Below are 15,531 nucleotides of genomic sequence, written 5' to 3'. Positions count from 1 at the left end.
AAGTTCTAAGTCTTCCCCCTATTCCAGCAGGATTGGACGCCTTTCAAGAAGCCACACTCAAGCTCCAGATGTACCAATTTGACTGGGACGCTGTTCTCAGAGTTATCGCACTACCTGGCAGCCGATGGATCTACGGATACCATCGTACTCGCCCTAAGGGAATTTTGGCTTCAGCACTTACCTTGGAGGCTCGCGTATGGGCACAGATCATGTCCCATTACGTCTTTCCGAGCACTCACGAATCCTCCTTCACTGCGGACATGGCCGTTCTTCCATGGTGCATCCTTACAGACCAACCTTTGAATCTACCAAGACATATCCGGAATGCCATGGGACACGTACAAATTGCGGGCAACTTACCTTTCCCCGCCCTGGTCTCAGATCTTGTCTTAGCCGCCGGAGTCTCCTTCTGAGCTGGGGACACCAAAGCCATGCTTCCCCGGGATGATCAGTATGTCCCTAACGGGAAGTACCTTCGACTTTCAGCAGCCACTATCAGCCAGCCTACTGAACCAGTTGAAGATATTCCTTCTTCAACTCCACAAGCACCCACTATTGACCAACTGCTCCAGCAGATACTTGCAAGGTTGGATCGGCAAGAACAGAAAGCTAAGATGAGAGAGCTCCGTAACAAGTGCCGATTCACATACCTCAAGGAGCTGATTATGGGAAAATTCAAGGACTCAGACACCCCGGACTCCACTTTCTTTACCAGCACAGGGAGCCATGATGGCCCCGACGATGGAGATACTGCTACCAACCCACCTTTGTTCCTGACAGATGGCACCGAGGACGGTGCAAAGCCTTAAGTGTGGGGAGGTCGGTCAGTACCTGACTTCCGGAGGTAAATTCTCTTCCCTAAACACCAATACATTAGGATATTTAGTTAGATTTTTCTTATGTAGAATAGGATAAATTGCATAGTAATAGGTTAGTTGCATGCATGTTCTGCTTGATTGAAAAGACAATAGGTTTCTTCTAAGTCCCTATCTTTAGAACAAAAATTTCACTAATTTTAATCAAAACTTCTATGTTAAATTTGCTTGAAGTTGTATTTGGAACATAATTTTTGAGCTAAAGAACACACAACCTGTGAGATTTGAGCCTTTATGAATGGTTAGATTATTTAACCATAATTATCTTATTCATGTGTGTTTACTTCTCTATAATTGTAATCTATATTTTGTTTCATCCTATATGTCCAATGTTTATTATATTTATATGTTTGCATATGATTGAGGCCATTATTTGTTTAGCCCACTTATCCAAATTAAGCCTACCCCTTCCAATTTCCTTTGTTAGCCACTTTGAGCCTTTAAATCTTATTTGTTCTATACTTTACCACATTACTAGCCTTAAGCGGAAAAATAAGTATATATCCCAAATTGAATCTTTGGTTAGCTTAAGATAGAATTGTATGTGTTATTTAAGTATGGGAAATTGTGGGAACAAAAGATAATAAGGGAATGTGTCATGATAATATAATGGGAATTTGGATACCTACTCATGTGAAACTATAAGAATTAAAAATTTATATGCATTGATAAGCTATGTTTATTTTTATGTTTATGAAAAAAAAATCCAAAAAAATTCAATAAATAAATAAGGGGACAAAAATTACCCCAATGCTGAGTTAAGAATTCAAAGATCAATGCATGTATGATAAAATTAAAATAAAAAGTTGAAATATGAGTATAGAATGTGAAAGAGATTTCTGGGTAGCTAGGTGTGAATTCTAAAGTTATATAGAATATATATAGGTTATGTTGAAGCTTGGGTTAAATAAAGATTCAATTTAAAATCTTACTTAGCCATATATATATCCTTACCCTTACCTTGGCCCCATTACAACCTTGAAAAGACCTCATGATGTTTGCATTGGTGTATTAAATGTTGTTGATTGGTTAGGAGAAGAACAAAAATTAGAAAGCATGATTAGAGAAGGATAGAGTGATGACTCTATACACTAGAGAGACTAGAGTGTACATACATCATCAGTGAGGGTTCCATGCTTGAATTTCTATGTTCTCTGCTTTCATGAGCTATCTTCTTGCATTTTTATCTGTTCTTACTGTATAAGAATTGAATTGGTGGAATTTGATTTGTAATTGTTTTGAAGAGCTTATTTACTTTTGATCAAGTCGACAAGAATCATATAGTTGCATTTACATATATAGGTTGCATTGCATTGCATGAGTTTCACATGTTCCTACTCATTTATTTCATCTCCTTCAACTAAGCATGAGGACATGCTAATGTTTAAGTGTGGGGAGGTTGATAAACCACTATTTTATGGTTTATAATGTGTTTAATTATGTGGTTTTATCATGAATTACCCACTTATTCATATAATTAGCATGCATTTATATTTCCTTCCTAAAATTATTACACGATTGAAAACTTGCTTCCTAGAGACTTTTAATTATGTATTTTAATTCTCTTTTATTCCATTCGATGCCGTGATCTGTGTGTTAAGTGTTTCAGGCTTTATAGGGCACAAATGAGTTGGAGATTGGAAAGGAAGCTTGCAAAAAATGGAAGGAACACATGAAATTAAGGAGATGACCAGCGAGAAGTGACGCGGCCGCATGGCTCACGCGACCGCACGAAAGAGAGAAAATCGCAGTGACGCGGCCGCATGGCTCACGCGACCGCGCGGATTAGAATAGCATAAGTGATGCAGAGGCGTGGACGACGCGTCCGCGTGGAGAAGCAAAACGCCGAATGACGCGTCTGCATGAATGATGCGATCGCATGACGTGCGCGATCTGCAGAATCGCTGGGGGCGATTTTGGGATTTTGAGAAGAGTTCTTACCTCATCAAGACTTCGTCATTCTAGTTCATTTTTTTTACTTGGCTTTACTCTTCCATGTCCTTTAATTTACTTAATTTTACTATTGGATTATTTTAGAATTTAGTAATACAAGAGTTATTTTTATTTTTAATTAATTCCTTTGAGTTTTATTTATCATGTTTTTCTTTAATTCCCTTTCCTATGTTATGAATTCCACATTCACAATGAGTGAGTAGTTCCCTAACTTGATGGGGAGTTGATTGAAAGGAACCCTTGAGTTGGAATGCTCAAAGGAGAAATTGTAATTGGGTTTATTGTTGGATTGCTCTCTAGTCACTAACGCTAGTCCTTCCAAGTAAGCGGACTAGGACTTGTGAATAGAAACAACATTCCAACTTGTTTGACTTTCCCTTACCTAGTAAGGGATAACTAAACAGAACAACCCCCAATTATCAATTAATCTTGAAAGTACTGCAACAAGAATAGGGCTTCCAACTAATCTACTCCCAGTCAAGGCTTTTATTTAAATTACATTAATTCTCTGATTTAATTTCCTGTCATTCAACTCAAATCTTTTTGAAAACCATCTGATTAATAAAATAGCACACTTTCCTGCAACTCGTTGGGAAACGACCTGGGATTCATACTCCCAGTATTTTAACTTTAATTTCTGTGACACCCTTTTTAAATTGATAAGCGGATTTCTGGTTGGTTGAGAACTATACTTGCAACGCATCAATTTTTGGTGCCATTGCCGGGGAGTTGCAATAGAGTGCTAAAGTTATTGATTGAATTTTATTTATTTGGATTTTATTTTATTTTGCTACTATGAGCTGCTTGTTTCTTTCGCTAGATGACGCATTCACTTCCTGATCCAAGCTTGCCAGTATTCGATCCTGAGATTGAAAGAACTATTTCACGAATAAGGTAAGCTCGGCGTCGGTTAGTCCTCTCTGAGGGCGGATCTGAAACGTCATTTGAGGAAGAAACCAGCCCCCGTTCTACTGATTCGGTTGATTTACGTATAGGTGACATGGCAGCACCTAGGAGGGTTACTATCTAGGAGGCTGGAGCCCCTGATTTTACAATGCAACCGTTTCAAGCGCATCATCCAGCGGTGGCTACAGACTTTGAAATAAAGACTGCACTGCTCAATTTGATGCCCAAGTTTCATGGCTTACCTGCTCAAGAGCCTATCAAGCACCTGAGAGATTTTCAAGCAGCCTGTTCTACTGTCAGGCGTGATGGTGCAGATGAAACTTCAATTTTGCTGAAAGCCTTCCCGTTTTCTCTTGAGGGAATGGAAAGAGAGTGGTACTACACTCAACCTGCCGCAACTGTATCCAACTGGGATACACTCAGAAGAGAATTTTTGGAAAAGTTCTTTCCAGCTGAAGCTACTGATAAACTGAGGAAAGACATTTCCATGATTGTTCAGGATGAATCTGAAACTCATTCATTCCTCACACCTTATACCTCTTAGATCCATTCTGACTTGAGCGTCGGAGTGTCTTTGCAGGTACCTCCCCCCATTGTTTCAGTCAGATAATCAGACATCCGCCTTGACCCGTAAATTCCCGATCCATCTCTCAACCCGTACCGGAGGCATCCAGTACAAGTACCATGCTAGACTTAATTTATTTTGATAATGTTACCTTCTGCCATAGTATAATAAGCAAACAATTTTCTTTTATCTAATGTTACAATAAGTGAAAATGAGTAAATAAGCATATAAACACGTAGTAACTTAAATTGAAGAGAATTTCAACAATAAACTTAAAATTGAAAACTAGATTCACTTAAACAAATTTGGGTACTTTTTTAATTATTAAAAAATTTTAATCCATTGCCCCAAAACGTGTAAATTCAAATTAGTTTAAGTCATACTTCAAAAATTAATTTGATAAATCAACTTTGATAAATGTTTCTAACTTCAAATCATCGAGTCAAAAAATAAATGAGAGAGTTATTAAACTTTGCTCAACCTAAAAAATTAGGCTAGGGATTCCTTACTCCTACTTTTATGTAAGAGTATGATTAACCATCATCAAAATAATTACAAAATATATTCTATTTTTTAAAAAAAATTAATAATTAGATATTGATCTCTCTAATTTTTGCTTTTTACACTTTTTTTTCTTTTCCTTTTAATTTCAGATTCAAAGAAGAGAAGCATTTGGTCTGCTAGGGTTTTTGTCCCTCTTTCAATAACTGTCATTCTTTCATCCTCTCCCTCTGCTGTATCTCTCGTTCGCTTATCCTCGCTGCCGCAACACGCCTCAGATGACGCCGCAACCTGCTTCCGCCGCCGTGGCGCAACACGCTGCCACTGCCGCCTCAACACGCTTCCGAGTGAAATAGATACCTGACTAATTCTCTTGGTACAAATGAGACCATTGATTTATGTCTCTCTCACCACTTTTAAGTTTTTCCTTCTTTTAATGGCTTCCTCATCTTAGTAGAATTGATAATCTTAATACTTAGGAAGTACTAGGAGTCATAATCTTGAATCTATTAGCATAAAGTTGTGACGTATATAGTTTAAATTTCTAAATGTTAACTTTCTGGTTTAACACATTGATTTGATTTACTTGATTACACTATTACAATCTTGAATGTTGTTTTGATTTCAAAAGAAATTGCTGTAAGTCGTTAAAGCAATCTTAATTATGTGAGACATGAGTCCGAGAGATACAATTAGTCTTTCTTTATCAATTAGAAGTTAAATCCTGTTGTCTATAGGATTGTTAGACTTAATAATCTATTTATTATTTTGTAATGTGTTTACATAAAGAATTAATTGATCGAACATGTCCCATAAGAATTAAAAATCTTAATATCTTCTAGCAAAAACCTATTTTAATTAATTTTGAATTCTTTTCATAGCATCTTCTTTTAGTTATACACAATAAATATACTTCCTGTCATCCTAATGTAGTAGAGTTGTATTCATAATATCTATAACAATTGTATTTTTAACACATTTCTTATAGTTAATGCGGTAAACACTTGAACATGTACATATAGGAGTATAATAAGAAGTGGTTATGGATGTATGTTTCTCTGTTTTGAGTGTTGATGTGAATAATAATGAAAATTGGTGCATCTATTTATCGTACTTTTAGGTGGAACCATGTTGAATTATATTGGTCAATTTAGACTATAAGGATGATATTTTATTTTATTCACATCATTGCATTGTTGGTATTAACACATTTTACAAATATATATTAGTTATATCAGACTTTTCAGTTTTGCTTTTGTTTTTGTTAGTCAAATGAGAATTTATGACCCAGGTGACAGCTTAATGCACTACAAAAAAAGGCCTATAGTCATGACAAAAAACTGTGACCATAGCTAGTAAAAAGGGTGACCATAGATCTATGGTCACGGTTTTGGACCTATGGTCAGGTTTTTTACCATGGCCTATTCTCTCGTGGCCATAGGTCTATGGTCACGGTTTTTTTATCTATGGTCACGGTTTTAATTTTCAAATTCTGACACTTTAGGTCACGTTTTTTCACCGTAACCATAGACTCTATGGTCACCCCACCTTAAAACCGTGACCATAGCCTTATCTATGGTCACGGTTTTTGCCCTGACCATAGCTCTATGGTCACCCTACCTTAAAACCGTGACCATAGCCTTATCTATGGTCACGGTTTGTGCCGTGACCATAGCCTCTATGGTCACCCCACTTAAAACTGTGACCATAGCCCTATCTATAGCCACAGTTTTCATTGTGACCATAGCCTCTATGGTAACCCCACCTTAAAACTGTGACCATAGCCATATCTATGGTCACGTTTTTTGCCATGGCCATAGCCTCTATGGTCACCCCACCTTAAAACTGTGACCATAGCCTTATCTATGGTCACGGTTTTTGCTGTGGCCATAGCCTCTATGGTCACCCCTCCTTAAAACCATGACCATAGCTTTATCTATGGTTACGATTTTTGCTGTGGCCATAGCCTCTATGGTCACCCCTCCTTAAAACCGTGACCATAGCCTATTTTGTTTTATGAGATTTATTTTTTTTTAAAAGCATAATCACATCCCAAATTTATGATAATCACAAAATAAATCTAAAATGAGAAATTCAAGACATCTAAATCATAAAAATTATATTTTAAGCTAGATATATTTTTAGTCCAGACAACACAAATAAAAATAAAGTGTAATTTATCCATTACATTTAATACCGGGTAAAGTCTATTTACAAAAAGTACAGAACACATTAAAATATTAATATATATATATATATATATGAGACCCATCCCATCTCATATTGCTATGGAAAATATTTTCTTCATATCATGTCCTCCTGATAGCAAAAGAAATAAACATGTTAGAATAGAGAACATTGTACATCTGAAAGCAACAGTAAAGAACATAATAACAAATAAGCAAATGCAAAAAAAATTGCACACTATTAGTTTCTGTTTACATTTCCTCCTTTTTTTATGCTATTTCCAAAAATTTTGCTAAAATAAAAGAGAACGAATTCACGAAAGAAACAAGCTTCAGATTCTGTTTCCAGAAAAAATAAATTACCCTACCTTAAAACATTCATGTGCCAAAAAAGTAGGATCATGCTACTTGGGATAATTTCATTCCATGTTATTAAAAATGGCCAGCACACTAAAAATAAGTGATAAAATAAAAGAGAATATGCAAATATTTGATGCTCAAGATGCAAATATGCAGACTTAGATGGCATAGAAGGACATTAATAAATCAACTACACCTCACAAGATCCTATAATAATGAACTTCACTTAGTGCTAGTACTAAGTATATACCGCATCAAGTAAACAAAAAGCTAAGCTTTCTTCCTATCAACAACTAATTTATCCAACAAACACAATATATAGGCAGCGTGCGTGTACGGTGAATTGAGTGTAAATTGTCTTTTATTAATAATAAGATGAAAAGGTAGATCTGTAAATTGTATAAAGCTCATAGATGATTAGAGGCAAAGTTACAGAGGAGAGACAACTACCACAACAAAGTTGAATACACGAGCATTATTTGTTATCAATGAATAGTAATATCTAAATGGAAATTCTTAGATTGTATTATAAAGTTCATAGATGGTGACTAAAGACAAAATTGTAGAAGAGAGACAACTATTACAATGAAATTAGACCTAAAATCACAAAAATGAAGTCAAACCTCTTTTATCAAGCTCCATTGCCTGTTAATTTGGTCTTCACCTTTCTCTTCCCCACTTGAAATCCACCTCCACCGTTCTTCTTGCCACCATCAACCTATAAATATTTCCCAATAGAATACCATTAATCCTTAATAGTTAACACACACCACAATAAATAGCTACACATGAGTTTAATTGCTATGCAATGACAATGTAACTAAATATTCAATATTCAATATTCTTAATTTCTTACCATCAATTTTACTATAAAATCATAAGAATATTCCCCAACTCCCAATAAAACAGAACAAGTCATGGAGAGAATTACAACTAAAGCAAAATCACTTTCATGTTTATGTCAAACCCATTCAATTATTTGCCTTCCACAGAAACAAGCCATTTATACGGCAAAGGTTCATATGCTTAAGTTAGGAGGAAAAATTATTGATAATATAGCATTTCTTAGAAACTACACTTTCTATCTTCAAAGAAAAAGACTAATAACAAATAAAAGTTGTATCTTTTATTTTTTAAGGATTTAGCTATACACCCTAATTTAAAGTTCTAATAATACTAAATTACTAATCTGAACAAATTAAATTTTTTTTATTTTCTACCATGATAACTAACTACTCCTATAAAAGAATTTCGAACGCATATGATGTACATGTGAATGTAATTATTTTAGACTAATATATATAAAGTTGATGATATGATATTAATTAAGAGCGGATATGCATTATGAGAAGTACTAACACACAAAAGTTTGGCTTCATTTATCATCAACACCACTAATTAACTTTTTGTGTTTTTCTCTGTACATATACACATGTTATTTATTTTTATATTACAAATAATCTTTTTATATTAAATATACACATGATATATATTTGTCATTTGGCATCTTTGGATTTTCTTAGTCCAATGATGATTAATCAGAAAAGAATTACTATTTTGGTGCCAAGCATTATAGATGCATCATAATAAAAAACATTCCTTAGCATGGCTAAAACTCTTTCACCAATGTCAGTATTATAGTATAACAGGAAAATTTTCCACAAACAGTTGCATAGCAAATTTCAGAAATCCAAGATAACCAAAAAAAATTAATAAAGATAGAAAGCAAGAAAAAACAAATGAATGAAATCATGATATAGCCCACATTCCACAACTAACTGGATATTGGACACTTTGGTGAGAAGTGAATGTTAAGCAAACAAAAGATAAATAGATTAACCACAGAAAATAACAAAGATATTTCCATTCAACATGCAACCCATGAGAAATCCAAGCCTTAAAATCAAAGAAAATATGATCCATGCATAAAAATGGGTGCATTTGAGTTCTGTATGATATTAATAGGCAGTGTTATTATGAAACCATAGAATGGGAATTTAAGGAAAAAGAAAACCTATAAATTGACAAGCATTATAGAATGGGAATTTAAGGAAAAAGAAAACCCGTAGATTGGCAATCATTTGCTGTAATCTAATTACTTTCCATTCAAAAGAACAACAACAGAAGACTTAAATAACATGGTTAACCAGTTAAGGGAACTATTTGTGTCGAACCCCACAATTTAAGACATAAAGCTCATCCATGAAACTTTACCCCCACTTTTAAGTTTTAACAGCTAACTCTTCACCCTTGTGTTTTTCTCTTGTTTTCAATCCTAGACATTTAGAATTATAACAAGTAAAGGAGAAAAAACATTTCCTTCAAAGAAACTAAAAATAAGTGATAAAATAAGATTTAAACAATAACCTTAACATATGTCTGACCAATAACTTGCAGCAACTCCCTTCCTGCTCGCGCCTTAATCCTCTTCTCAAGTTCTAGCCTAATCCAAAGATGCAAAATGACTTGAAATACACTTGAGAATTCCAATTTTAAAAGGCCATTGCCATTAGCAATAAGAAAGTACCATACATACCAATCATCATTGCACAAATAAAGCTACCAATCATTCTAAAATGCACTCCTCGTTCGCTATTTTTGGGAACAACAACCTGTTTAGGATTAAAAAATAGAAATGGAAATGAATATCATCATTTTTGGCCTGTCTAAGTTGCAACCAAAAAATTAATCTTATAATTTTATTAAATTTTTAATTAGAACCAAACAACATAGTATGATATATATAAAACCGGAAAAAGTAACACACATTTCACATGAACTCTATTTTTTAGAGTTCAAAATCACACAAAAAAAAGACTTACCAGGAACGGTGGCGAAGATGGAAACGAAGCACAGCAAAGAGGCAACAAAGGAGTGGCAGAGCGGTGACGAATTGGTGACCGGTGAAGGCGCGGCAACATCGTGCAACCAGTTCTGCGTAACTGGCAACTGGCAACTGATTCTGGTTCTGCGTCTGAGAAGATGGAGTGGCGACGGCGATGGTGACGGCTCACTAAGATGATTGAAGCAAGACGACGAGGGTTTTGCATGACGAATAGGCCACGGAGCAAGAATGAAAGAGGGCTTGGCTAGGGTTATCTTTTCCATTATTTTTTCCTAAGTTAAGACCTAGCTAATACAAGGGAATGGGGATTTTGGGAGGGAAGGGGGATTTTGGGAAGAGAGGGGAGGGGGTAAACGACGACGTTTTTTGTTTTGGGGGGGTTTAAACAAAATAATTTCAAAAATCATATTCTATGGTCACTCCAAAAAACCGTGACCATAGACCATTTAAGATCACCCTCTAAAATCGTGACCATAAACTCCTTTAGGTCACCCTAAAAAACCGTGTCCATAGACCCCTTTAGGTCACCCTTTCGTAAAACCGTGACCATAGACTTTTTTTGGTCACCCTTCAAAATCGTGACCATAGACCTCTTTTGGCCACGGTGAAAAACCGTAACCATATACATTTTAGGTCACCCCCAAAACTGTGACCATAGACCCCTTTAGGTCATCCTAAAAAATCATGACCATAGACCCCTTTAGGTCACTCTTTTTTTAAAAAATCGTGACCATATACCCTTTTTGGTCACCCCAAAAAACCGTGACCATAGATGACTTTTGGTCACGGTGAAAAACCGTGACCATAGACCATTTTAGGTAACCCCCAATACCGTGACCATAGACCCCTTTAGGTCACCACAAAAAACTGCGACCATAGACCCTTTAGGTCGCCCTTTTTTAAAAAACTGTGACCATAGACCATAGACCATAGATGTCTTTTAGTCACGATGAAAAACCGTGACCATAGACCATTTTAGGTAACGCCCAATACCGTGACCATGGACCCCTTTAGGTCACCACAAAAAACCGCGACCATAGACCCTTTAGGTCACCTTTTTTTAAAAAACCGTAACCATAGACCCTTTTTGGTTACCCCAAAAAACCGTGACCATAGACCCCTTTAGGTCACCCCTATAAACCGTGACCATAGCTTTTTTTGTCACGGTAAAAAACCGTGACCATAGAGGGCCGTGGCCAAAAAAACTGTGGCCATAGACCCAAAATGTTGTAGTTATGGACCCAGATTAGCTAATTGATTCATACATCCGAGTGCAAGGGAAAAAAGTAGTTCATTAAACAAGCATTTGTTGAGGTAAATTTATTATCTTTAGATGTCTCATACTGTTATTTGTGTGAATGATTCAGTGGCTATAGTTACTACCTGTTCACGATTATGACAGTGTTTCTCTCAATCTTGTATTTATGTTATTTTTTCTTCATTTGTTTTGAAATCTAATTCTTATTTGGTTTAAGCAACTCTTTCTTTTCTTTTATCTTCTTTTCTTTTCTTTTTCTTTCTTTTAACTGGCAGCTGAAATAGAAATTTTACCAAATTGGCTATGTAATCGACATTTGTATCCAAGTAACCAACTAACCATAACTCCATAAAGCTAAAATTATGATCTTCTCCTTTTATGGATGGTGAGAATTGAGAATTAATAATTACTATTATTATTGGTTATCGCCATTTGAATGATTTCTCTAACTATTCCTTTTCCTTATCCATTATTTAGATTAACGAGTGTGAAAAACGACAAAATAAACCTGTTTTTTAGCTCTGCATAGTTTGCTCAAATTGGCAAATTTAATTAGAACCAAACAACATAGTATGATATATATAAAACCGGAAAAAGTAACACACATTTCACATGAACTCTATTTTTTAGAGTTCAAAATCACACAAAAAAAAGACTTACCAGGAACGGTGGCGAAGATGGAAACGAAGCACAGCAAAGAGGCAACAAAGGAGTGGCAGAGCGGTGACGAATTGGTGACCGGTGAAGGCGCGGCAACATCGTGCAACCAGTTCTGCGTAACTGGCAACTGGCAACTGATTCTGGTTCTGCGTCTGAGAAGATGGAGTGGCGACGGCGATGGTGACGGCTCACTAAGATGATTGAAGCAAGACGACGAGGGTTTTGCATGACGAATAGGCCACGGAGCAAGAATGAAAGAGGGCTTGGCTAGGGTTATCTTTTCCATTATTTTTTCCTAAGTTAAGACCTAGCTAATACAAGGGAATGGGGATTTTGGGAGGGAAGGGGGATTTTGGGAAGAGAGGGGAGGGGGTAAACGACGACGTTTTTTGTTTTGGGGGGGTTTAAACAAAATAATTTCAAAAATCATATTCTATGGTCACTCCAAAAAACCGTGACCATAGACCATTTAAGATCACCCTCTAAAATCGTGACCATAAACTCCTTTAGGTCACCCTAAAAAACCGTGTCCATAGACCCCTTTAGGTCACCCTTTCGTAAAACCGTGACCATAGACTTTTTTTGGTCACCCTTCAAAATCGTGACCATAGACCTCTTTTGGCCACGGTGAAAAACCGTAACCATATACATTTTAGGTCACCCCCAAAACTGTGACCATAGACCCCTTTAGGTCATCCTAAAAAATCATGACCATAGACCCCTTTAGGTCACTCTTTTTTTAAAAAATCGTGACCATATACCCTTTTTGGTCACCCCAAAAAACCGTGACCATAGATGACTTTTGGTCACGGTGAAAAACCGTGACCATAGACCATTTTAGGTAACCCCCAATACCGTGACCATAGACCCCTTTAGGTCACCACAAAAAACTGCGACCATAGACCCTTTAGGTCGCCCTTTTTTAAAAAACTGTGACCATAGACCATAGACCATAGATGTCTTTTAGTCACGATGAAAAACCGTGACCATAGACCATTTTAGGTAACGCCCAATACCGTGACCATGGACCCCTTTAGGTCACCACAAAAAACCGCGACCATAGACCCTTTAGGTCACCTTTTTTTAAAAAACCGTAACCATAGACCCTTTTTGGTTACCCCAAAAAACCGTGACCATAGACCCCTTTAGGTCACCCCTATAAACCGTGACCATAGCTTTTTTTGTCACGGTAAAAAACCGTGACCATAGAGGGCCGTGGCCAAAAAAACTGTGGCCATAGACCCAAAATGTTGTAGTTATGGACCCAGATTAGCTAATTGATTCATACATCCGAGTGCAAGGGAAAAAAGTAGTTCATTAAACAAGCATTTGTTGAGGTAAATTTATTATCTTTAGATGTCTCATACTGTTATTTGTGTGAATGATTCAGTGGCTATAGTTACTACCTGTTCACGATTATGACAGTGTTTCTCTCAATCTTGTATTTATGTTATTTTTTCTTCATTTGTTTTGAAATCTAATTCTTATTTGGTTTAAGCAACTCTTTCTTTTCTTTTATCTTCTTTTCTTTTCTTTTTCTTTCTTTTAACTGGCAGCTGAAATAGAAATTTTACCAAATTGGCTATGTAATCGACATTTGTATCCAAGTAACCAACTAACCATAACTCCATAAAGCTAAAATTATGATCTTCTCCTTTTATGGATGGTGAGAATTGAGAATTAATAATTACTATTATTATTGGTTATCGCCATTTGAATGATTTCTCTAACTATTCCTTTTCCTTATCCATTATTTAGATTAACGAGTGTGAAAAACGACAAAATAAACCTGTTTTTTAGCTCTGCATAGTTTGCTCAAATTGGCAAATGTGGATTATTATTATTATTATTATTATTATTATTATTATTATTATTATTATTATTATTTAAATAAAAATCAGTTAGCTATGTGATCCTTCATTGATGTAACAAGCATTCTCAATTTGTATTAATATTGATCGCAGGTTTTAGAGTTCCAATAATCTGGAAATAGCTGTGATCTCAAAATAAAAATGAAAATAATAATAACAAATATATAAAGTTGAATACATGTGTAATTTTTGTTAGTTAATTAGATCAGTTACTGTTCTCGACTAGTGCAAACTGAAAAGGTATAATAGCATATAAAATCAAAGTATAATAGTAAGACAATATTAATTAATTTTGAAGCTTAGAGCATAACAAGTAGTTGATAAACAAAATGTGAAAAAGTTGAGGAAAGGAAAGAGGTACAGAAGACCCAACGGCTAATGCGCACTTTTAAGGAGCCTCTGCCCCATCTGTTCATAAGAAATTACTTGTTGAGATTTGTAGCACCTGTATTTTTGTTTTTTTTTTCTTTTTTTCTATTCAGAATGAGACAATCCAAGCCACCAATATGCTTACTTTTATTTAGCAACTAGTGATATTAACCCTGTTTGTAGCCATTATCTGTTATAACTATTGGCTACGGAGTAAAAATGACAACATAATTTGATTACTATTTGCAGATTCAGATTCAAGGAGTTTCTCGGGGAGTGATTCTAAAGCAGACATTGGGCACTTGTAGCAGCCATACAGGGCTTTTGTTACATATGCTCTAACATGACCAATATGGGTGAGCTAATGAAGGCATTTGCTTGATTAGGCATGCCTTGAGCAAACATTTTGACAAATTGACAAGGTATGTTCAGTTTAATTTCATGTCTGTGTATATTCTTTCATTGCCAAGGCTTAAGCTTTTGTTGGTCTAAATCGGTGGTTGCCTTTTCTGTTGCAGGTGCTGTGAACATTGCTTTATTGGTGTAGTTTGGGAGTAGCTATTTGATTGGGTGCTAAGTCCCTTTTCTTGATGTTTTGTAGTGTGTAACAGTTGTAAAAATGAGTATAGAAAATTTTTAGGCCAAAAAGGGTAATAAAATGCGGTGAAAATCCTAGCAACAATGCATTAGAGATTAGGAATAAGATGGTGTTCTCTTTTTTAACTTATCTTGTACACATTACATCAGTAAATAGAATTATCCTCTTCCAAGGAGGTCTTTTCACGAATTTATATTTAAACTGTTGGAAAGTATCACCAATTTTAACCAAGGGATGTGTAGTAAAGGAAAGGCAAATAAAAGATTTTCTTTTATCTTGTTGCTATAAATTATATAGACTGGCATTTATACACTAATTTATCCTCCCTCTATATATCACAATTCTATATTACTAATTTCTTTTATTTTGTCAATTAATATAAGTTATTAGTGCCTATATATTATTGTAACTAATTATTGATGGGTATGATAGATACAATATAACTTAATCTAAAGAATGAGCAATAGCAAAGTTCAAATATATCCTGAATTTATAAGATATAATTGATCTATTTAAATTATATAATACAATATAACATAATACAAATAATCATTTAAAGCTATAAAGTACAACATCAATCATAA

The 15,531-nt window shown here is 35.3% G+C and overlaps 1 protein-coding gene and 1 long non-coding RNA gene across 3 annotated transcripts; one reads left to right on the top strand and one right to left on the bottom strand.

Annotated features, from left to right (window-relative positions):
• LOC107617704 lies at nt 6,927-10,540 on the bottom strand. 2 transcript variants are annotated; one of them, XR_001615052.2, is made up of 5 exons: nt 10,169-10,539; nt 9,883-9,958; nt 9,714-9,789; nt 7,970-8,064; nt 6,927-7,119 (listed from the first exon to the last, which is right to left on the bottom strand). XR_001615052.2 is itself a non-coding variant. In XM_016319547.2 (5 exons), exons 1-4 carry the CDS (start codon nt 10,394-10,396, stop codon nt 7,978-7,980), a joined length of 462 nt encoding a protein of 153 aa, XP_016175033.1. In that variant the 5' UTR covers nt 10,397-10,540; the 3' UTR covers nt 6,928-7,119; nt 7,970-7,977. The 2 variants fall into 2 exon arrangements, 1 of the variants encoding a protein (XP_016175033.1); XM_016319547.2 differs by having other exon boundaries at nt 6,928-7,119; nt 9,714-9,784; nt 10,169-10,540.
• LOC110269462 lies at nt 14,287-15,178 on the top strand. The gene is made up of 2 exons (XR_002358316.1): nt 14,287-14,771; nt 14,868-15,178. It is a non-coding gene; the product is annotated as an uncharacterized LOC110269462 (long non-coding RNA).

Source organism: Arachis ipaensis, chromosome B01 (assembly GCF_000816755.2).
Source record: "Arachis ipaensis cultivar K30076 chromosome B01, Araip1.1, whole genome shotgun sequence".
Lineage (NCBI taxonomy): Eukaryota > Viridiplantae > Streptophyta > Magnoliopsida > Fabales > Fabaceae > Arachis > Arachis ipaensis.
Note: the sequence above shows the minus strand (reverse complement) of the source record. Positions and strands in the feature narration are given on the sequence as shown.